This window comes from Terrapene carolina, unplaced genomic scaffold (genome assembly GCF_002925995.2).
Source record: "Terrapene carolina triunguis isolate 2854851 unplaced genomic scaffold, T_m_triunguis-2.0 Scaffold395, whole genome shotgun sequence".
Lineage (NCBI taxonomy): Eukaryota > Metazoa > Chordata > Testudines > Emydidae > Terrapene > Terrapene triunguis.
In genome coordinates, this window is record NW_020664746.1 from 1929440 (window position 1) to 1953853 (window position 24414).

Below are 24414 nucleotides of genomic sequence, written 5' to 3' on the forward strand. Positions count from 1 at the left end.
GCTGACATTGACCCTCTTGTCTGTTTGCAACATCTCTTATTCCCTCACTCCATGAGAGTGACCTAAAGCTCACACCAGTCCTTAGCAGTAACTCAAGACCTGCTCCTAGTAAATTAAGGCCCAAGACTACCTCCCATTAAGGTAAATGGGATTGATTCCCATTTACACTAAGGCCCCTTTACATTGCTAGAGTGATGTTAAATGTAAATAAGAATCAGGCTGATTAGTATTCTTTCCGTTAACTTTAATGGGAATTGGGTCCAACCCTGGAAGAGGGATATATTAGACAAAGTATATCTGCTATTGCAAGTGAAATCATTATGGAAACCATCTTTTAACATGCATGGCTTATGTTATTTGTGCAATTGAGGAGGTAATGTATAGAAATGGGATGTTTGCTCTCTACGTCTGGCTTGGTGTGTCCTGTGCAGTCAAGTCAGGGACTCCCTCAAAACAGTGGGTACAGTATTCACTGTGTCCTGGCCATTCCTACTTCTTATTGTCACAGTTTAGGATGATGCTATTGCACTCATAAAGTGGACTGGCACGGGCACAGGAGCTGACTTTCCAATGTGTCGGGGGGTGCTCGACCCCTAGCTCTGCCCCAGGCCTCGCCATTTCCTGTCCCGCTCCACTGCCACCCCACCTCTTCCTGCCCCATTCCACCCCCTCCCCTGAGCATGCCGTGTCTTCGCTCCTCCCCCCCCCCCCCCCCCAGCATTCTGCATGCAGAGAAACGGCTGATTGCATCGGGTAGGAGGCACAGGGAGGGAGGGAGAGGCGCTGATCCATGGGGCCGCTGGCGGGCGGGAGGTGGGGGGGGGGTTGAGGGGAGCTGATAGGGGGGCTGCTGGTGGGTGCTCCAGCCCTGGAGCACCCACGGAGTCAGCGCCTATGGTCACAGGTGTCCTTCCCTTGCCTCCATTCAGAGATTAGGCCAATCTCAGCATCAAGCCTGACACAAAGTAATTCTCTTTGCTTGCAGCCAGACATGGTTTGTTCCTATTTTTAATGGCTTTTTTATTCTAAGGTAACTACTTTAATGCAGTTCTCTTATCCCATGGATTCCCAGATACTGTTGCTGCATCACACAGCACTGCTTCCAAGCTTTTGCAGGCCAGATCTGCAAAATATCTCTTCCAAACCATAATTGCCCATTCAATATTAAAATACATACAGTATTCCTATAGTTAAGTTATTATGTGTAAATATTTAACCCATGTCTACCCTACTGGGAATATAGTTGCATAGCTCTGGTGCTGTAGCTATGTTTGTATAAGCCCATAGTGTAGACACAGCCTACAGCAACATTTTTTCCATCACTGTAGGCACATCACATCCCCAAGCGTCAGTAGCTAGGTGGATGGAAGTATTCTACACAAGGGGTTAGGTTAGCACAGCTATGGCGCTCAGGTGTGTGGATTTGAAGAGCGCATCAGGCGTTACACTCTTGAGACAGGATCTCTTGCACTGCCACTTGTGACTCAACATTTGTGTGTGTGCCTCACTGACCCACAATCACAAAACGGCACGTTGCCAACTCATAATTAGCACCGCACATGTGGACTCACTGTCCCCCTCAGGAGCCAAGTTTAGCTGTTGCACTAAAGCTGTCTATAATCTCATGACTGAAACTTTATGTCCTGCAATACCTTTCCATGTGATTTTAAAGGTCATTTTCCATCAGAAGTCGTCTGTTCAATTGGATGTCTGATCCAAAGCCCATTGAAGTCACTAGGAGCCTTTCCTCTGACTTCAGTGAGCTTTGGATCAGGTGCTTTGAGGGGTATGCTCTTTCCCGACCTGTTCCTAGTAGGGTGCAAACATGGTCAGAACAATTCACTTAAAATATAGCCAAATATTCAGGGATAGAGTTTTGTTTGTTTGTTTTGTGCATTTTTCACTTAGCTCTACCTCAGTTCTGTTCCTGAATGTGCCATTGACAGTCTCTGACCCTGAACCACTCACGTCTCTGCTCTGCGCCTCAGTTTCTCCATTTGTAAAAAGGAGATGATACTTATAATTACCCACCTTTGTAAAATGCTTTGAGACATTTGGGTTAAAGACATGACATAAATGCAAATTGGTATTATGCTACATCCATAATTAACTTCACTGACGATGATCCAATATTCTGAGTGAAGAAACACATCCTTGGTCTCAGTTAATGATGATTAATCTATAGAGCTGGGCTGAGGATGGAAGTGAAGGCTTTCAAGATTTTGAAATGTGGCTTCATGCCAAATTGGCATAAACACAGAAAATTTCAAAATTCTTTGTGAAGGAAAATTTTTAAATAAATAAATAAAAACAAAAGTGCTTTTGGTTGATCAAAATGTTTCAAAATATAACACAAAATACAAAAATGAAAATGAAAATTAATTTCAAAACAAAAAATCAAAATGTTTCATTTCAAAAATATCAACATGGGATGTTTGGACATTGTCAGAACTTTTTTTCCTGGAGAATTGACCCGATTTCATGCAGTGTATTGATTTTGATGGAGCCGCATGTTCTGTCAGAATATGATTCTGTCAAAGTGTCTCCGACCAGTTCTAGTGAAATATACCAGTCAAACCACCACTATTCCACTCTAGAAATATGCCCTGATACAAGGAGATGCTTTCTGCAAACGGTGGGTAATGTCTTTCCTACTTGCTAAGGGCTTGTTGTAATCCTGGAGACCGTGGTTCCTTGAAATGCACTAGAAGACATCTCAAGTCATTTTCAGATGCAGCTCCTCCTGCCCTCACTCCTTGTTGTCAGTGAGCAGAAACACCCCACAACAGGTTACTCCCACAGTAGCATCCTGTCAGGCAGCACAGCAATCTGAACATTTCCTTTGCCACCTAGGAGTCAACTCTCTCTCCCCCTTCCCCCGTGGACAAGATACTCCGTAATTGTCTTCTGCAGGGATTCTTGCATCTTCCTCTGAAACAGCTTGGACTTGTCACTGTCAGTGACAAGATGCTGAACTAGCTTGGCCACTGCTCTGATCTTTTATGGCAATTCCTGTATTCCCCTGATGGTCCTCTCTTCCCTTTTCAGGCTAATAAAGAAGTATGTCTAGTTAAATCAGGCTGTGGAGCAGTCTTCTAAGAGCTATCAGATCTGCTGGATCTGTAGGGACTTTAAAAAGCAAATTGAAAATGTTCTCATCTGCAAATGCTTCCAGTTTGTGAAGTGCATGGCTGATGTATTAAAGATTTTAGTGCAGTTTTGTGAGCAGAGCTATCAAACACTTCACATAAAAAGTCACTTTGCAAATGTGCTTGCTTAATCTCGCCTCATATGGTCAAGGAAGAAATTGTGTTGTGTTGCCTGAGTATTCAATTTACTCCTTATCTGTTCTCTTGGTGAAAGGCGCAGCTTGGGGACTTTCCTTGGTATTGTGGTTCTATTGCCCTCTATCAGCTTTGCGGTCCACATCCCAATATCAATATACTGACACCACTTGGCTTTGATTCCTCCCACTCCATCAAATACAATCCAGGCTAACTGCAGAGACCTCTGTAGCGAAGCAGCCTGGATAGAACACTTGACTAGGGGTCAGGAGATCTGGTGTCTATTCCTGGCTCTGCCAATGACGTTGGTCAAATCACTGTGTCTCAGTTTCTCCATTTGAAAAGCGGGGATAATAATCCTGGTGCAGCTTTGTAAAATGTTTTGAGATTCATAGAATCACAGAAGTGTAGGACTGGAAGGGACCTCGAGAGGTCACCTAGTCCAGTCCCCTGCTCTCAAGGCAGGACAATGTAATAACTAGACCATTCCTAACAGGTGTTTGTCTAACTTGTTCTTAAAAATCTCCAGGGATGGAGATTCCACAACCTCCCTAGGCAATTTGTTGATCAAAGACCAGCAAGACCATGCATCAAAGATATCATACAGGAGCTTTTATTAAGGGCAAGTATTGCCCAAGCAAAGCCTGCTGAATCAGGCCCAACATAAACCTGCAGTGTAGTGGCATGGCTGGTGCGCTGCTTTGTTTATGGGCACATACCGAGTTCAGAAATGGACTTAGAGTTCAAGGCCTGGATGGTGCCTTGAGGATATATTTAGGCAGATAGTAGGTAAGTTCTCTTGAAGCAGATGGGTAACTCCAAGTGACATGTTGATTGTACAGAGGGCTGGGAGTCAGTCTTCTACTCACTCAGCTAAGTGGCCTTGGGCATGACAAGGCACCCTTTCCTGCTTCAGTTTCCCCATGTGTACAAGGGAAATAGTGATACTGTTTTGTAAAGTGCTTTGAAATCTATGAAAGAAAAGTGCTATATCCTGTTGTTATTATGAATGCTAAATGCACATGGGAGGTATGAAAGAACTTAAATTTCTCAGAGAACCCCTTCCATCCCCAAAAAACTAATCCATTGTCCTGAAGTTAAAAAAAAATCATCTCAATAATGGCTGAACTGGAGGCAGATGAACTATCTCTTCATCATCATTAAGAGGAGGAAGATGGCTCAGTGTCTAAAGCACAAAGCAGGAATCAGGAGATCAGTGCTAAATTAGAGGCTGTGCCACTATCTTGTTCTCTGACTTTGGATAAGTCACTGCATTGCTCTGTGCCTCAGTTTCCCCACCTGTAAAAGAGTGATACCGACTTCCCTCAAAGGAAAATTTTGAGGCTTCATTCATTCGTGCTTTTAAAGTGCTTTGAGACCCTTGGATGAAAAGCAGCTATAAAAAGCAAAACAGTGTTTCTGTTTTTAAAAAGGAGAAGAAAAAGGTTGGATAAGCTGTATTTTTGTTTTGTCTTTAAAAGCCCTGGAGCGATCTCCATTATTTATGAGCAGTGTCTCTCCTTCCCCTTTTAGGTACTATGCTATCTGCTGCCAGCCTCTGGTTTACAGGAATAAGATGACACCACTGCGCATTGCTCTAATGCTTGGAGGGTGCTGGACCATCCCGACATTTATTTCTTTTCTCCCTATAATGCAAGGCTGGAATAGCATTGGTATATTAGACTTGGTGAGTAATAACTATGATTCCGATTGCTTGATGTGAAATGCCTTCAGTGATTGCAGCAAAGGTGCCCTCCTCCCTTCCCCCTTTTAAATATCATTGCCCACAGAGACTTGAAGGAGAGAGGTGCTGAATTACAAACTCAGTGATATTTCTGTAGAGGTGCCGCTGAATACCTAGAGGGTGTCTGCCATGGAGATGAGGCCTTTGCTTTAGGTCCAGTGGGAGATCTGCCTGAGTAAGAACAGCAGGATTTCCCTGAGAATCTAGGGAAGGAGACATTTGTATTTAGAAATCATGGGCCTGATCCTAAGAGGTGCTGAGCTGCCTCTTCACCACTGATTTCCATGGGATGTGAAGGTGCGCTAGGCCTTTCAGGATTAGACCCCTAAGGAGCATGTCACAGAGATAGTGGCAGCTCTCGGTCAGAAATTTAGACGAGGGTTAACTCACCAGTGCTGCACATGTGCTTATTAGTCAAGTGGCCTTTTGAAAGTGCCACCCAGTGGCCTGCTGTGGGTGCCAGGCCATTTGACGACACAAGCTCAATCGACTGCGTATGGGCCTAGCACACTCTTAAATTTAACATTTCCCTTCTTGTGGGTTTTCCTGCAGAAGGGGATGATTTGACTCCCTGTATTTATAATGACCCCCTGTAATTGTATGACTGATAGCCTTGCCACTCAGGGTATATCATAGAATGAAAAGACCTGCAGTTCTCCTGCAACAGGAAGATATTTGTGGTGGCCAATGTTTTCTGAACTATATAGTGATTTGGAGTGTCCAGCCTGAGACACCTTAAAGGGGCCTGATTTTCAGAGGATGGGTGCTCAGCATGTTCTGAAAATCAAGCTCCTTGAAAGTGTCTCTGATTGGACACTCCAACACAGAGATGCCCCAAATCCCCACTCACTTTTGAAAATCTTGACCATTGACTGTAACAGTGCTGCCCAATGGAAAGCCCAATAGTGGGGTCTATCTCCTGTGCGGACCAAACAGCTGGGGCTTGAACTGAGACCCTTGGGTGGCTTGAAGGCACAAGCTCTAGCTAGTGAGCCACCAAGAAGGGTGCTGCTTCGCTTGCTTTTTTTTGCTGGTCCCACCAACACTCCATTTTCAGTGTAGTGGTGAGGGGGAAACCTTCCCAACCAGGTGGGTCTTTTAGTTAGTGGTCAGTTTTTATACCCTTTGGCTTTATTTTCAGAACCTCTGTTGTGGGGCATGGGTCATAAAAGCCATAAGTCACTCTCCATCCTGCCAGCATGTAGATAAAGGAATTAATGAGAATAAAAAACAATAGAGTAAAAATGCCCCATTTAAAGAGGGCCTGGGATTAGTGCCTTGTGTGTGAATCTCAGAGCAAACAAAATTGGAAACCCTGAAAGAAGATTTTAATACTTGTGGGCTCACTGTGGATACCAAGGGCAATCTGTCAGGTGAATTGACTGGGTGATAAGCGCAAAGATTCCTCCAGCTGGGCTTGGGGATCATTTAAGGATGATTAAAGGAATCATTTCTTCTCCTATTGATTTTTTCCATTGACTTCTCTGCTTGTGTCCTTTCAGAAAAGGCTCCGCTTTTATTTCTCTGCCATCGACCCTTTACATACCAGAGCACAGTCCCCACCACTCCTCATAATTGTCTTTAAATTGATCCTCCACGCAGTTTACGGGGTGCACCCTGGGCAGTATATCGGGGGGGGGAATGCGATAACTGTTTCCAAGAGGCTCAGACGTAACTGTGTGACCACACATCATAGCTCCTTTTCATCATCTTTAAACCAATGTGACGCTGACCACAGCTTTAAAGAACAAGATGGGGTTATTCACACGCTGTCTTGTCAAAATCCGTGCAGGAGAGAAAATGAGAGGCAGAGGTACTTCTCTCACAGACACCTAGTGACAGGCATTACGTGCTGCCACTGTTCTGTAGCAGGAATGTTCTCCCAGAGGATTCCCTTTCCCCCCAAACTCACATACTTCACTTTTCTCCATTCTCTCAATGCTTTTCTTTCACCAGTGGGTGCCTATGTTGTAGCCCATGGGCCAAATGCAGCCCTCTGAATTATATGAAACAGCCTGCAGCTCTCCTCCTCTTTAATGTGGTAGACCAGCACAAGATGATTTACAGACTGCTTGGCTCAAGATGGAACACTGCACATGGACAGGAACTCTCTGTGGGCCACACTTCCATAGTAGAAAGAAGAGACGGGCTGCAGTCTGCTCTGTTTTATAGAGACCGTGCATTTCATTCAGGTTCTTTTCTTGTTCCCAGCATGAAGCTTGGCTGGGCAGAGTTTGGACATCTTTGCTTTAAAACTGGATACAGGTGCATAATGTGTAAATAGCAGAGAGTAAATGGGTTACCTTCCTTCATCCTCCCCTCCCCCCCACTTCCTGTCTGGGGTTGTTCTTTTCCATCTATATTCCTTGGTCTCTGTTTTAGGGAGAGAGTGAATATTCTATAGCCATGCTGAGAAGATCTCTGGAATGTTTGAAGTTGTGACACTAACTACAGAGTAGTAGGGCTTAAGAACTGCAATGCAGCAAATTCTATGGGGATGACCACACAGGGTATGTCTGCACTACACACTATCCTGGACTCTGACTCAGTTTTGAGCCTAACCCCCCTTTTCGTCCACACATAAATTAGTCTGACTCGGGTCAGCGACCTCAGAACCTGGGTGCTAGGACCTTGTTGGGGGGGATTGGCTCAGAGTCCCACTGTGACTCGGGCCCAAGCCCTGTCATTTTGCAGTGCGGATGCAGGTCAAGCTGCACACTCTATAGCAGGGATTGGCAACCTTTGGCACGCAGCCCACCAGGTAAGCACCTGGCGGGCCAGGCCGGTTTGTTTACCTGCCGTGTCCACAGGTTCGGCCGATCGCGGCTCCCACTGGCCGCAGTTTGCTGCTCCAAGCCACTGGGAGCTGCGGGAAGCGGCGCGGGCCGAGGGATGTGCTGGCCGCCACTTCCCGCCACCCCCATTGGCCTGGAGCGGCGAACTGCGGCCAGTGGGAGCCGCGATCAGCTGAACCTGCGGATGCGGCAGGTAAACAAACCGGCTTGGCCCCCAGGGTGCTTACCTTGGCGTGCCGCGTGCCAAAGGCTGCCGATCCCTGCTCTATAGAAAAGGCCTGTGCAGTGCAGTGTGAACACATCAGCAAGGCTGGGACACCCAGGTCCAGCCATTGTAAACCCAGTTTTTACAACACAGTGTGGGCTTGGAAACGCCTCACAAATCCAGGCCCCATGGGCCCAGGCTTTGTAGATGTACCCAGAGAGAAAATAAGAGAGAGAGAGAGCAAATGGATGAGACAGATACAAAAGACAGTGGAGAGATGAGAGAGAGAAGGAAGAGATAGACAGAAGCAGAAGCTGGTGGAGGAGTGACCCAGTGACCAAAGCACTCAGAGATTCTTGTCATCAGAGAAGCTGTGATAAGCCTCTTTTGTTCTTTGTCCCTGTTTTTTCTTTCAGATACAACAAAGACAGTTCAACAAGGCTTCCAACTCAACCTACTGCGTGTTCATGGTCAACAAACCCTACGCCATCACCTGCTCAGTGGTGGCCTTCTACATTCCATTCCTCTTGATGGTGCTGGCCTACTATCGGATTTACATCACGGCCAGGGAGCACGCCCGCCAGATCCGGATCCTCCAGCGTGCAGGGGCGCCCACAGAGGGGAGACACCACCCGGACCAGCATAGCTCTCACCGTATGAAGACTGAGACCAAAGCTGCCAAGACCCTGTGTATCATCATGGGGTGCTTCTGTCTGTGCTGGGCCCCGTTCTTTATCACTAATGTCGTGGACCCGTTCATAAATTATACTGTACCTGAGCAGCTGTGGACAGCTTTCCTGTGGTTGGGCTACATCAATTCAGGGTTGAACCCCTTCCTGTATGCCTTCCTGAACAAGTCTTTCAGACGTGCCTTCCTCATCATTCTGTGCTGTGGAGACGAACGCTACCGAAGGCCTTCCATCTTGGGGCAAACTGTCCCCTGTTCCACCACCACTATAAATGGATCGACGCACGTGCTAAGGTGAGTGCTCCTCAGAAGCAGCAGAGTACTTCGAAAGCAGAGAGTACTTTTGAAAGCAGTTCACTGTTGTCAATGGGCTTTTATTGAAGGGCAGATTTCTTCTTCTGTTAGGGCATGGGAAGGGTTCAATTTCCAAAGGAGGTGCAATAGGAGCACCTGAAGGCAGGATTTGTGCCTGCGCTCTGGCATTTGTGTGCACACAGCAGGTAATGGCATGCCTGCCACTGTGTTCAATTCCTTGATTTCTGTGTGAACAGAAGAGATTATGCAGGTGCAATAGGCATGTGAACATTTTTGAAGGGGCATTTCAGTTTAAATGTTTCACTCCAATCGGTCAAAATTAACACCACTGAGATGCTGTCATTCCTCTCTCTGGTTAGCAAGGAGCCATTATCTTTCTATGTTCTATCATTCCTTTCTCTAAAATCCCAGTCATTTCATTTTCTAAACCAATGCCAGGGGCCTTCATTCTATGGCATGTTATTGTAATGGTTTACCCTGTGTTTTTTGTCATGTTCACAGGCAGCGAATGGCCACCAGCTAAGGTATTTTAATAATGTCTCCATTTTAGTCAGTGGATCTAAGCCTATGGATCCTGTGAACAGCTGTCTGCACTTAGAGCTTGGAGCAGATAAGGGGTCATGCCCTGCTGGGCACTTGAGACTGGGAGCAGGATAAGGTAGGCTGGTGAAGATCAGGCACCTGATGATTCTCTGGAGGAAGTACAAGTGCTGTGTGAAAAACACCCCTTTTGACTCCCTGTCAGAGGATTAGGGAAGAGGGTGGTGGAGTTATATGGGGGAACGAGAAAATCAGTGCTCCTTGGAATGTCAGGGTGAGCTCCTCTTATTCTCTGATGAATGGGATGTAAGCAGCACGTCCACAATACAGTGGTGTGTTGATTGGGGAGGATAGTAATGAACAGCTCTAATTCCCAGAGTGTAATGCCCAGGTGATTATTATCTACAGCCAGGAGGCTCAGTTCCGAAGCTGAACTCCCCCAAACTGGGTTCCATCAGGGGATTCGTCTCAGACATATTTTTATTGTAAACATCCATGTCCTCTTGAAATGGGCTTCTGAGGTATAATGGATGGGAGAGGGGAATGACTCAGCACAGTAACTCATGCACTCAAGAAGGCCTTTTTTTAGGTTTCCAGGCCACTAACAAGGGTTTTTAAAAATACCTTCTGCTGATTAAAATTGGGTTTCCGGGGCTAAGCTCCATGCGCCCTCATTCTGTAACTGAGTCTTGGCTCTGCGCCACTCTGCTGTGTGAGCTGTTATTTATATCATAGCAGTGCTCTCAGGGATGAGCCAAAGGCTGGTCTCCTGAAGGAGGATTTACAGAGCAGCCAGGCTGTCTCTGGCATTGCTCATTTTGAAGTACCTCTCCAGTCCACCATAAGCAAGTCAATAATTTTCCTGGGGCTCTATAGCAGTGGATGTTGTAAACATGTCATTGGGAGGGACAAGACTGTGGTCTTACAGTAGTGCTGGATGGTGTTTCACTGTTGTGAGGCTCAGTATTTTATGCGAACAGTCACTCCTGGGACTAGCCAGTGGCTCTGCCATTTAGAAGGTGCAGGATTCTGAGGACAGCACAGTGGTCTGGAGAGGAAGGGAGGGAGACCTGCATCTAGTTTTAGTCAGTGGGTACTGAGATCTGGCACTTGACTGTGAAGCATAGAAGCCAGAGGGTCTGCAATGCACTTCCTTCCACTCTTCAATGCATAATGACTTGAGTTTGGGGGAAAGGGAGCTGTGAAGGAAGCTCATCATGATTGGAGGGAATGCGTTGCTTGTGGTTTTCCTATCTCCAGCACTGAGCACCCCAGTTAGTCATCACAATGGCCTCTTACCATCAAACTCTTCTTGGACACAGCTGTGTCCTGCAGCTAGAGAACATGGTGAAAATCAGCCCCTGCAGAGCTAGAAATGCACACAAGATCATCACAAGGGAAAACACTAAAGCTGGAGAAGGCTAATGGGTTATAACAAATGGGATTCCGTATCTTAGCTGAGATCACAGGAGGGTTATTTCTGTTTGCAACCTTCTCTACCTGCATCCTGCCTTTCCTTGTGTTCGCCCTCTTGCAAGTCCCCCAATACGTGAATGAATGGCAAGTATCGGAACCACTTGCATAGGTTTCCTGTGCTCCTATGAGTCTGTTAGACTGGATGGAGCATTAGTATAATGCCCCATAGAGAGTAATTCTACATAGGGCAGGAAGATTGGCCAGGTGACCTTTAAATCTTTTCCACATTTACCTTCTCTGACTCTGATGACAAGCCATAAAGAAAGCTTTTGGGTAAAATTGTATCATTATCTCTTTAGTGTTCTTACATAACTGCAACTCAGATCACTTCCCATTGGCTCACCATCATCTCTCAATACCTCCCAAACCCTGCTTAGCATGGCAGTACTTAGATGCTTGCGTTACATTGCAGGTTTCCATCTCTTCCCCCTTGGAGGCTGGAATGATCAAATGGGCTGCTCAGGAATGCCGGCTCTGCACCCCAGTCCTTCAGAGGCCAATTACCTTTTGGTTTCCTCAGCTTTCTAACTGAGGAGGGAGGTATTAGTTATTCCCCACAGGGTGGGGGTGGGCGGTGGCAGTGCCCAGTTATGATCTGTGGGCAGCTATTCTTGCCTAAAAGCTTTTCTTAGTTAAATTGCATCAACACTTTTGTTTTAAACACAAAGCACATTGTTATCAGCAAGGAAGGAGGATAAATTCAGTGAGCTACATTCTCCCAAGCCCTAACTTACACCTCTCTTCACCAGCCTGGTAACCCTGGGATCTTCACTCAGCAGGTGGGTGTTGACGCCCTATCTTGGAATTTTCTGCTGGATTGGGGCTGTTCTAGGTTATGTCCCAGGCTTCATAGGAGCCCCATTGGAGAAGATGCGCAGGGGACGTGATGAATCAATGCATTGCCAGGATAGAGAGCCAATGATCCTTCTGTGGCCAACATCTCCCATTTATGGGGCTCTGACAACCTCTAGAGGTCCCTCAGCAGAGGGGAATGTCAGCTGTTTTCTCCATTCTACCAGAGTCAGTGATGGCAGAAGTTAGAGTAGACCCTTTGCTGAGTCCTTCTTCCAAAAATTCAGGGAATTTCTGGATTTGGTTAAAAGGATTTAACTCATTCAACCCAGTAGGAAAGCAGGTGTGAATGATAATGTTCATGGGAATGGGTGTCTCATACACATCAGATGCCTCAACCCTCACTTGGCTCAGAATTTTCATTGGGTCACATTGTTCCCTCCTCATCCAAACCATTTTACTCTCGCTGAGTATTGTGCATCTAATGAATTTCTAAGGAAGACTGGAGGTTCCAGATGCAAGGGGTGCATTTGTCTTTGTTTAAGATGAGACACACACATTGTTCTGGGATGCAACTGACTTTTAAGAATGTTTTCTCATCAAAGAATGCAGTGTTTTATTTTTCTGACAACATTAAGTGTCAAAATGTTCTGACAGCCATTTTAGGATTTTTCACATTTATGTTAGGAAGGAAAAAAAAAACTCTCTGAGGATCAGAGTGTGCTAAAAACACTGTAATGTTTCCCTCACCAAATACAAACTGACACAATTGGAGACAGATTTTATTGCCTTTTGTGTGTGTGTGTGTTCTCATGAAAGATAATAGCATTGTAGTCCTAGAAAACTGAACTTCTCCAGGGTATAGGCATAACCCAGGCAGAGATAGTGCATGTCACTCTGACCATGTGCCTTAATCACAAATCAGCACTTGGAGGTGCCAGCAGACATCAGTTTCCATAGTGCTCATTGAGTTCTTCATCTTTCTGTCAATCAGTGCCAAGGGCCTCTGTCTACTGGGACTTTGAATGAGACCACCAAGCTTTTCCTCCCCCCCACCCCCAAAAATACTACTGAATAGCAGGGCTGGCTCCAGGCACCAGCCGAGCAAGCTCGTGCTTGGGGCGGCAGATTCTAAGGGGCGGCTTCCCTCCAATCCTTTTTTTTTGCTTTGCCGCTTCAGCTGCCCCGCAGGGTTTTTGTTGTTGTTGTTCGCCGCTCCGGCCGCCCTGTAGGGGGCGGCGGCGCAGAGGAGGGGAGCGCCCAGCTGGGAGCAGGCTGCGCACTCCGTCTGCCCCAGCTGGTGCCCAGTCTGCAGCAAGCCCGGCAGGGCAGCCTTCCTCCCTCCCCGCTGACTGGAGCGTCCTTCCCTCCCCGCTGACCGGAGCGGCGCGGAGCCCTCCCGGCAGGCGGCACGGCGCGGTGGGAGGGGCCGCGTGGCGAGTGCCCAGCTGAAGGAAGCCCTGGCCGCCCCCCTTCTCTCTCTCTCCCCCCCCGCTCTCTCCCCCTCCTTCTCCCCCTGCTAGTCGGGGCGCGCCCTCCGCTGCCCGGGGCACGTCTGCAGCCCAGGGAGTGCTCCTGCACCCTGGCTCCGGCCGCCCCACAGGGTTGTTTTTTTTCGCTTGGGGCGGCAAAAAAGCCAGAGCCGACCCTGCTGAATAGCTATTAGATGGAAACAAGTTGCAATCACAACTAGAACTGTCTCTAAGGTGCCACAAGTACTCCTCGTTCTTTTTGCTGATACAGACTAACACGGCTACCACTCTGAAACTAGAACTGTGTGCACAGAGGGAATAAAATTCTGTACAGATATTCATTCAGCTTTGAAAGTGCATTTTTATTTGATCATATTACAACCCTTTGGGATTTGCTTTCTGCAAACATATGAGCACTTGAGCTCTACTAGAACAAATACTCCTCCAAAGTGCATTTTTATCTTAATGTCTGAATTTTCACCTACATTAATTTTGAACTATACATACAGTTGCAAAATTCAAGCAGTGTCAGTGCAAACTGTGAATTATAAAGTCTGCTGTCATCTCTACAATGTGGAATTCACACTGTATTAGTGCTTTACAATTTATGTCATTTACCTGAGTTAGCTACTCAAGTTACAGCATGAATTATGTATCTAATTGTGATATTTGCAATTCACAATTCTAGTGAACTGCAGATTCAGAAATTATTCGTTGAAAGAATTAGGATCAGTGGTATTCCCAGATAGAACAAGTTCCAGAATTTTGCAGAATATGGCTGTGGTGAAGATGTAACTGAGCAGTGATCAGAGCTGACAAGCCCTGAAAGTATTCAAAGGGTCACTTTTGCGTTAGGAGAGCTGATGAAAATAAGCTGATAAGCGTATCTCTGTTGGGAAAGCCTAATCAACTGCACAGGACTGAACATACTATGGGGACGATGTGTTTCTGGGAAATTGTTGTTAGAGAGCTGTATGACTGTGTTGTCACTAAACTGCAATTTGTTTGGGTTCATTCTCAATCATTAAGGCTTGTGGTGAAAGCTTCTTTTTTTAAAATGTGACTTTGAAAGTGCTTTGTGAGTCAGAGAGGTAATTTTTCATGATTGCAGTGATTTTAGGTTTAGTCATATAGTCATAGAGTTTAAGGCTTGAAGGGACCACCAGATCATGTAGTCCAGTGGTTCTCAACCAGGGGTACACGTACCCCTGGGGTACATAGAGGGGGGACATCAACTCATCTAGATATTTGCCTAGTTTTACAACAGGCTACATAAAAAGCACTCGTGAAGTCAGTACAAACTAAAATTTCAGACAGACAATGACTTGTTTATACTGCTCTATAGACTGTACACTGAAATGTAAGTACAATATTTATATTCCAATTGATTTTATAATTATATGGTAAAAATGAGAAAGTAAGCCATTGTTCAGTAACAGTGTGCTGTGGCACTTTTGTATTTTTATGTCTGATTTTGTAAGCAAGTCGTTTTAAGTGAGGTGAAACTTGGGGTACGTAAGACAAATCAGACTCCTGAAAGTGGGACAGTAGTCTGGAAAGGCTGACAGTCACTGATCTAGTCTGACCTCCTGTATGTCACAGGCCACCAACACCACCCAGTAGTGGCGGTGCTAGTTCATTCGGGGCCATAGGCAGGAATCTCTCCCCCCCCCCAATACCACAATACTAAAATAGGCAAGTTCTTATAATAAAAAGCAAAAGGGCGCCCCCTGAAGCTGCTCAGGGTCCTAAGCAATTGCTTAGTCTGCTTATGCCTAGCACCGGCTCTGCCACCCAGCATCCGTGCACTAAACCCAACAACCGAAATAAGACCAAAGTGCTACAGCCCACAGGGGATGAGACTACTATATGGCACAGGCAGAGAACAGGAGGGACCGAGGTGCACCAATGTCTGTTTCCTCTCATTATAGTCATCTCTTCTCGTTCCCATGTTCTGGATGGGTTATCCAGACACCTTCATTGCTTCTCCAGAGGTAGCTGCCATAATCCACTGGTTGAGATTTTCAAAGCTGTCTGGGAATTTTGCTATGTGACTTCCATTGAAATCAATCCTCTAGCTGCCTTTGAAACACTCTTCCCTCAACCTTGGAGGTCTTTAGACTCCTTGGTATTCCTGCATCCTGCTCTGAATTCCAGTAGGGGCTCTGCTATCTTCTCTGTTGTGGAAAGGGAGGGAGAGTGGAAAATGGGCAAAAGGAGAGCTACCGCACCCCTCACATACATTCAGTTGATGTGGAGATCCTGAAGTCATCTCTGATGCTGTGAGTGTTCAGTAGGACTTGTGGGAATAGTTTTCACACATGATCTTTTAAAGCTTTATGCTTCCACTTTACAGCTACCTCTGTCAGAGGGTCTCATGGCACGTTAGTAAAGGTATGAATTCTCAGACCCACACTGCGAAGTTAGCATTCTCATGACAGACAGTAAACAGACAGAGACTGGAGAATAGACTTGCCCAAGGTCACCATGTGAGTTAATGGGAGAACTAGGAACAGAACCTAGATCTCTTGTTTCCCAGTTCTGTGCTTTAGCTGCACCATCCTTCTCCGTCTTGGGCACTGTTTGGATATAGAGCATATAGAAAGGTTTGTACTCTGGTGAGCAAAGTGATAAATCCATCAGTTTTCTTGCAGAAAAGCAGATCAAATAATATATCTGTTCTCTTTCCATCTGGGAGAAGCCTCCTCACTTGCTGCTGATCTTATTTCTCTAAGCCATCCAAAGAACATGTTTTTCCTCTAACAAGAGCAAAGGGAGAAGGAGAAAATACAGGCTCTGAAAACGATGAACCATTGGTCCTTATATATACAAAATAAATAACCCACCTACCCCTTGCTCCACTCTCAGAACATCAAGGCTGTATAAAACTCTTTGAACTCCATGCAGAAGTTAATGCCTAGCACTGTGCTGTAGCCTTATCAGTTGCCTCCCCAGAGACCACAGGTAATTGCTTCTATACAGCTGAAGCCATCTTAATCCGGTGCTTTCTTTCTGCTGTTTGGACAGTTTCTCAGGTGTCCAGGTTTTTAAAGTTTAGCAGTTATATGGCTTAGAACTCAGTAGGCGTAAAAATAAATCCAGCCTGGTTGTTGGGAGGAAAAGGTTGCAATTTCCATAAAAGAAAGAGAGAATTGTTGTGTGAATTGGTATTTCCATCCCTCTGAAAGGTCTGTTTGGAATGTGTTGGGGAGACGATCACTGCTGTGTGATATAGAAGCTTGCATGAAAAGGGTATTAACCAGGTATCTGTATCCAGGCGGATACATTCCTTTGGATGTCTCCTTCTCCCAGCAGTCATCCATGTTTGTGCTGGATGTTCTTCTCTTGACACAGGAGCATCACTCAGACTTCCCAGGTGACCCTGGGCAAGTCCCTTAAGCCTAGTCCACACTTACAATTTAGGTCGACATAGCTACAGTGTTCAGGGGTGTGAATAATCCACACCCCTGAGTGCCGGAGCTCTGCTGACCTAACAGACAGTTTCGATGCAGCGAGGCTGATGGAAGAATGCTTCTGTTGATCTAGCTACTGTCACTCGGGAAAGTGAAGCTCTTACAGCAACGGAAAACCCACTTCCGTCACTGTAGTCTGTGTCTGTAATGCCTGTAGCGTAGACATGGCCTTGGTCTCTCTGTCTCAATTCCCCATCTGTAAAATTGGGATGATAGCACTTTTTTTCTCCTGTCCTTTTGTCTGCCTTGGCAGTGGTGGATGGGAGACTGTGCAACAGGCTATTGCACACACAGAGAGAAGGGGCTGACACATTTGAGAATTCTATGACTATGCAATAGAACACTACGGAAACTAATAAATAAAACAGACCTGCACAGTAAGTCCTTTTAAATCAGTATGCCACCTTTTCCCTCCCCCAGAGGAGGAAATATTACTCTCTGCTCCTTCCTCCTCTTGGGGTTTCTTTTCAGAGGCAGGCAACCATTCTGAGGCCTTCCTTGTAAATCCTCCTGCATGGAGACCATTGCCGTTAGGGCTGTCTCTGCCACCTCCAAGTGAGCTTTGCATCGCAGTGGAGAGGAAGCAGCGAGATTGTACAAGCTGTACAAATTGTACAGGCTGATTGCTGGTTGGAATAAATAAATCTCAAGATGCTGGTGCTGTGGAAGGGAACTAATTTCTTCTTTTCAGATGTGATTTTTGACAATAGTCGTGCCCTTAAGATGGCTTCAATCTCACAAGCCCCTTAACCCCCTCAGCACCTGATTGCATCTCCACAGATCTTTGGCCCATCGATAGCATTATGTCTTGCATCCAACTGAGAAGTCTCCCTCTGTGCCATTAGCTACAAACTCTCCCTCCCTTGCATGCTATGCAAACCAAATGACACCCCATTAAAGTGGGCAGACCTTGAGTGCACCCTCTGTGGTTCTCCAGGGATTGATTGCCGGGAGAAGTATCTGAGATATGAAGAGTTACCGAAAGAGAATTAGTCCTCATTGCAATAAGATGGGACTTGGTCAGTAGTTTTTGGCAATAAATTAATTCCCAGGACAGCAGATCTTTGTCTCTCCAAACAGTAATTAAAATTACACCCAAGGCATGAATGATTTAAAGGGTGAGTGATTTAAAGAGACAGACAAAGCAATAGAGAACTGTGTGGAAGAATGAAGTCAGGTGAAAGGAGTCTGGCTGTCTCAGCAGAATTCAGATCCAACCAGTCCAGAGCATCTGATGTGTCAGTATCTGTGGAGTGGGAAGCCCAGCGCACCAGTCCTATTCTGCTGTTTATGCTCTGGTGATCATGGAGATACCAGCTGGTGCTGCGAGATAAAGTTTCACCTGCATGGCCTTGCTGCTCTGGAGCATCGAAGAGCTGGTATCATACCTTCACCATGCCTATTCAATGGTGCCTGGACAGCTCCCCTTCTCAATGCCCAACCCGCCCCTCCCCATTCCTCACACAAATATTTTTGAAGGAGGATTCCTTTGCTTAGGGTGGCACTAGCATTCTACATAGTCCTCCCCTCCCCCAACCACCAACTCCTTTCTGAGCAGTTGAGCTTTGGTCGGAACCAATCTACATTTGGGTTAGTTCTCAATGAGGTCTTCTTTGCCGATACACTTTGTGGGTATAGCACAACCCCGCACACCAGGTGTACTCTGGTACTGGTCTGTCCATGCTTATATATGCTCTGATGTTTCTCGCTGTGCCCCCAGCCTGCAATATTTACCGAGAACCTGTATCATGCTTGGCACTGCACAGCCGGAGAAGCCAATTCTTAGACTATAGGGGACACACATCCTCAGCAATATTGACACCTACAGCACATTGGGTCCCTGTATGAATTTGAGGTGATGTAAGAACCTAACTGGGGTCATTGTTGAAAGGCTTTGTGGAAGATGTCTGGTTCAAGGAGGGAGTTGAGAGGGGTTGCTTGGACATAAGAGGGAGACTTTACCCAAGCATAAGGGGCATGAATTGAGGAAGGGAGAAGGATACAAAAGAGGCAGTGAGGAGGGAAGAGCAAAGGGAGCGAGAGGGGAGTATGACTGACTTGGAGCTGTATTTAATTTAGGAATACTGTATATTGACCTGGTTAATGGGATGTTTACTGTATGAATACATTGGGTTTGTGTTACAGGGCGTTATAGTAAGGCTAAGATTTTGTCATGGATATTTTTTAGTAAAGGTCACGGACAGGTCGGGGGCAAAAAAGAAAAATTCACAGAAGCCGTGACCTGTCCCTGACTTTTACAAAAAATATACCTGACAAAATGGGGATCTGCTGGTCTCCACGCCGCCTGAAGCGGGGCAGCTGCGCAGGGGTTAGGAGTCACCTGCAGGAGCTAGGGGCTGCGGGGTACCCCTGCCACCTGCAGCTCCGGGGGTCCCCCACTGCCCATGTCGGCCAGAAGCTGCGGGGTAACCCCATCGGCAGCGGGCCGGGAGCTGTGGGGGTTCCCCCACCATGGCCAGGAGCTGCAGGGTTCCCCGCCACCTGTGGTGGCTGTGGGCTTGGGGGTTACCCTGCCACCTGTGGTGGCTGAGAGCTGCGGAGTACCCCGCCACCTGCAGCGACTTGGAGCTCCGGGGGCCGCCAGAGGCAGCGGGGGTACCCCGTAGCTCCCTGCCCCCGCTGGAGGCAGGGGACCCTGCAGCTCCCGACCACCGCAGGCTGAAGTCACGGAGGTCACGGATTCCGTGACTTCCACGACCTCCGTGACTAAATCATAGCCTTAGTTATAAGGAAATATCACCAGAAAAAGAATGGCAGAAGATAAGACACCTCTCAGGAAACACTTGAGAGTTGTTATGGGACAGTGCCAGAACATTGGCTCAGTCTCTGATGAGCCTACAGGACTGATTTGGACCAGAAAGGCCAAAGCCCACAAATACAGAAGAACAAAAGAACTGTGGCTGTTTAAAAAGGGTCTCTCTTTTGGGAGAGAGGGAATTGTTCAGGGGAACTGGGCTGAAACACAAGGACTCCCCAGGGTGTCTGAAGATGTTAGGCCTATCTAGCTTACCATCAGGGAATGATAAGCCTGTAGGTAAGATAGACGTGTGGGTAAATTGTTGTTTTAAAAACCTTTTTCTATAAATTCTTGGTTCCTACTTCAAAATAAACAATACTTATCTTAAGAAGGCTGCTTGGTCACAGCTTCCTGAAGGAAGAGTCTCAGGAACTGAATCCAGTGGGATGTGCTGAGTATCATGGGTTATCCACAGGGTCCTGTAGTTCAGGGCTCGATCTAAGGATGGGAGAATTATGGAATTCCACCCCAGGATAGATAAAGGCATGTAGCTTAACACTTAGCCCTGTAATTCTGACCGGCAGACATAGGCAGGAGCAGAACCGTGCGGGGCCTCGCAGGTGAAGATGAGAAGGTTGAATTGTTGTGGAAGGTTAGGGGAAGCCAGTAGATAGATTCGAAGGTGAAGCAACATGCCAAAGCAGCAGGAAAGGAAATCAGTTCAGAAGGCATATAGTACATCTCTCTCCCTGTGCACACCCATGCACCTGCAATCTGCCTGTTCCCTCATGGTGCCATCTGTGGACCGTGCCTGCTCCAGTCTGGCACCATCTGTGCTCTCCACACTTCTCCTGAGAGTCACGCTTTAGAACAATACAGGCATGATTCTGAAAGGGATGAATTACAAGTCCTACTCATTTCTCTAAACAGTTTTAAACAGATGGGTAATCACCATAGCAATAAAGCCTGTGCTAATGAGGAGTCCTCGCAGGAATTCACTCTTGATGGCATGTTCCCTTTCTACCTTCAACTCTCCCAGGCACTATCTCACTGGCTATGGCCAAGTTCAGGTTCACTCTCTTTTACAGAATTAGATCTAGGGCTAGGATTTTCACATGTGGCCGCAGAGAATGAGTGTGCCTGCAAAACTGGGAAGCACAAGCAAGCAATGACACCTGCACATTAGGTAGCGGTGCCCCACTTTTCTCAACCTGCACACACAGACTCCCGGGTCTGTACATGTTGTGCCTAAGTCTAAACATTTGCTTCTTTCCATCCAGATATGCACAAATTGGTAATAGCACTCGCTGAATGATACCAGTGTGCTCTACGCATCACTTAGTCAATCCAGTCTTCTCTAACAAGGTAGCCAGAGAGCTGCGGGGAGCGATGCATTTGTACCTGCTTTGGTAGGATTTTGTACACCGGGGATGCTGTTTGAATCAGGAAATCCGGAGATTAGTTACAAAATGTGTCATTATGTTGCATTCTGATATAACTGAGAAGTGTCTTTCAAGGACCCTGGTTTTATGGCCAGAAATCCCTACTTCTGCCTATACAGCTTCCTTTTACTCTTGTCTATTATACTTTACTGGGCATTAAACAGATGCCCAGCTAGCAGACCTTCCTGAGTTGGGCTAAAATGCATTCATTGCCATTTACCCAAGGGTTTGGAAGCGCCAGAGTTTTCTCCCATTTACAGATCAGGATATACTAAGGATCAGAGGGAACTTATTCCCAAACAGCTGGAGATTTACACCCTGAGTATCTTCAGATGACAGCCTTTCAAATGCAGCCTCCCTCCCTCTTTTCTGGTCACTTGCCTCTCCTCCAGCTTTCCAGGGTCAGGGCTGTCCCTTGAGACATGACAAGCTGACAGCATGGGCGTTTTTTGTCAGGGAAAGTGCATTAGCCTCAGGTATGAGCTAACCTGTAGCATGACTTATTCCTCCATTGTCTCCCTCTCTCACTCATAAAATTCAGATGTCTATAAGCACCAAAACAGCTGCTTAGTAGAAAGGTTGGACTGCAAGAAGTAACTAAAAAGAGACAGTCCCCAGGAGTGCAAGATACTGTGGGTCAATTTCCTCCCCCAGCCCCACCTCCGTTAGAATTCCATGGAAGCCAGTAGAATAACAGTAGAGAAGAATTTTTTTTTTTGCTGTACAGTAATAAACGTGCTTCCTCCACCCATTCATTCTTTCTCTCCCTCACACAGAAATTAGGAAAAACTACCATTATGCGCTATATAAACTGGAAGGCAAATATTTCTGGAGAGGGAAATGTGTTGCGTACAGTCTATCTGACCAGCAAATTGCTACATTCCCACTGTGATATTTATGATGCTGGGAATGTCTGAACACTTCAAGAAGGACCTGGATTTTATCTTGAGGGTGCAAGGGTTTCTACCAGAGATGGGGGAAGATTTCTCTTTAACTAAAATTTTGCTTTTTCAGTACAGAATGCAGCTTTGCTTGGACAAACTTGCTAAACGTTCTGATCTTCCCCTTGCTCAGAGATGAAAGATTAAGTCAAACCCAGGATCTCCTGCTTGCTGGTAAATACCAGCTGCTTCTAGGTCAACAAGCTGACCCCTGACCCAGTTTGAATTTTGGAGTGACTATTTAGCTTGTAGGCTGCTTGGGTGGGCTCTGTTGCACTAAGCCAATTGGAAACATGCACCTCTACCAGTCGTCCAAGAGTCACTGGAAGTTTTGCTGCTGCTTGTCCCTGATGAGTGTGGGATAGGATAATGTAGCAAGAGCACCTGCACTAGGCAATGCAGTAAACTCAGGAGCATACCTAGTCAAGAGTAGGTTGGTCATGGTAGAAAAACCGTCAAGAGTAGGTTGGTCATGGTAGAAAAACCCTATGACAAAGTTCAAATAAAAAAAAAATTACACATTTTGCATTTATTTTTAGCTCGAGCACAGCTAGTGTGCATCTGTCTACCCACGCTGGGAGGCTTCTTCCCAGCTGCAGTGTAGAGATACCCAGGGAGAATTTAGCTGGGCAGAATGTTGCTACCCAAAATGGAATCTGACCAGGCCACAAGGGCTAACACCCCTAACTCCTGCAAAAACTGCCATGGAAACTTTAGTGACCCCAGATGGTGGAGCATCAGGTGAACACAGAGTTCAGAGATTTAAGGAACATAATTTAGAGGCAATTACTACCACATGGCATGAATTTAGGATTTGCTATAGCTCTCTGTTTTCATCTTGTGTCAGTTTAAAATAATAGAGCAAAAGGAGGAAAAGATTATTTAAACGGTAACATTTAAGGATGATAAAGAATATTTCCCTCCAGGGTTTAATTTGGAAATGTTTGTCGGTTTCAGTTCTCTGGGCAATGGAATGAGAGGTGTTTTACAATACAATACAATATATCAATTCAAGAATAATGTTAAGAGACAAGAATAGCACCGTATAGCTTCAGTGCGTCCCTCTTGCAGGAAGTCAGAAGCTGTATTGTGTGGCTGCAGCTCATGTCATGACCTGACCTCATCATCTGGAGTAAAAGTTGGCTTACCTCTGTTATTATAAAGCACTAAAGGGCAGATTCTCTGCCCTACTCCACTCCTTTGCATCACTCAAGCAGCATATAGAGAGCAGAGACTGTCCACAACTCCCAACTGGGCATACTCCAGCAGGTATAGATCTGGCTACTATGCTTTCCTCCCATCAACTCCCAGTATAGGTGGCATATAGAGGCGGGGGGGGGGGGTAGTGGTTGGAGTGGAATGCTATCTCCCAGCTGGAAAATAGTGTCTTGAGGGGTCATAAATGGCTTGCACAATTTAGCAGCCATGAGATTGCTCTAACCTGTGCCCAGGACCAGGGACCAGCAGAGACTCGGGAAGCTGTAACCAGCCAATTGCTAGTCCTCTGCCTGCTTGGCTGAGCATAAACAAGACAGAGAGAATCTATCCTCACATGATAGTGAGATAACCAGAACATTGATAATGGCTGATTCAAGTCTCAATTAATAAAAAAATTTAAGGGGGAATATAATTAATGCCAATCAACATGTGTTTATGGAAAATCTATCTGCTGAGATTACAGGTTTGGTTGATAAAGGTAACACTGTTGATATAATATACTTTTACTTCTGTAAGGCACATTTTGATTAAGACACTAGAATTATATAAAAATCAACATGGCACATGTTTTAAAATGGATCAGAACTAAGTAACTGATAGGTCTCAAAATGTAATTGTAAATGAGGAATTGTCACAGAGCAGCAGTGTTTCTAGTGGTATTGTTTCTTGGTCCTATGCTGTTTAATATTTTTATCAATGACCTAGAAAAAATATGAAATCATTATTGATAAAGTTTGCAGTTGACACAAAGCTTGGGGGACTGGTAAATAATGAGAAGGACAAGTTACTGATACAGAGCAATATGGATTGCTTGGTAAACTGGTGTTTCAGTATAGCCAAATATAAGGTCGTACACCTAGGAACAAAGAATACAGTCCATACTTACAGGACTATCCGGGTAAGCAGTGAGTCTGAAAAAGACTTGGGGGTCTTGGTGGATAATCAGCTGAACATGAGCTTCCAGTGTAATGCTGTGGCCAAAAGGGCTAATGCATTCCTTGGATGTATAAACAGGGAATATCGAGTAGAAATAGTGAGGTTTATTACCTCTCGGGTGGCACTGGTGTGACCACTCCTGTAATACAGAATCCAGCTTGGATGTCTGAAATTCAAGAAAGATGCTGAGACAGGGTTCAGAGAAGAGCTGTGAGAAAAATTAAAGAATGGGAAAATATACCTCATAGTGAGAGAGTTGAGGCAATCAATCTTAGCTTATCAAAGACAAAGTAAAGGGGTGACTTGATCATTGTCTATAACAGGGGTCGGCAATG

General features: G+C 45.9%; 1 protein-coding gene across 1 annotated transcript in view; it reads left to right on the forward strand.

Moving 5' to 3' along the window:
* Positions 1–24414, forward strand: part of HTR4 (5-hydroxytryptamine receptor 4) — a 166432-nt gene that overhangs the window by 48940 nt on the left and 93078 nt on the right. Inside the window, exons 4-5 of the mRNA XM_026658055.1 lie at positions 4818–4971; positions 8445–9010. Coding sequence (XP_026513840.1) covers positions 4818–4971; positions 8445–9010 — 720 coding nt within the window. The remainder of the gene's footprint in view (positions 1–4817; positions 4972–8444; positions 9011–24414) is intronic.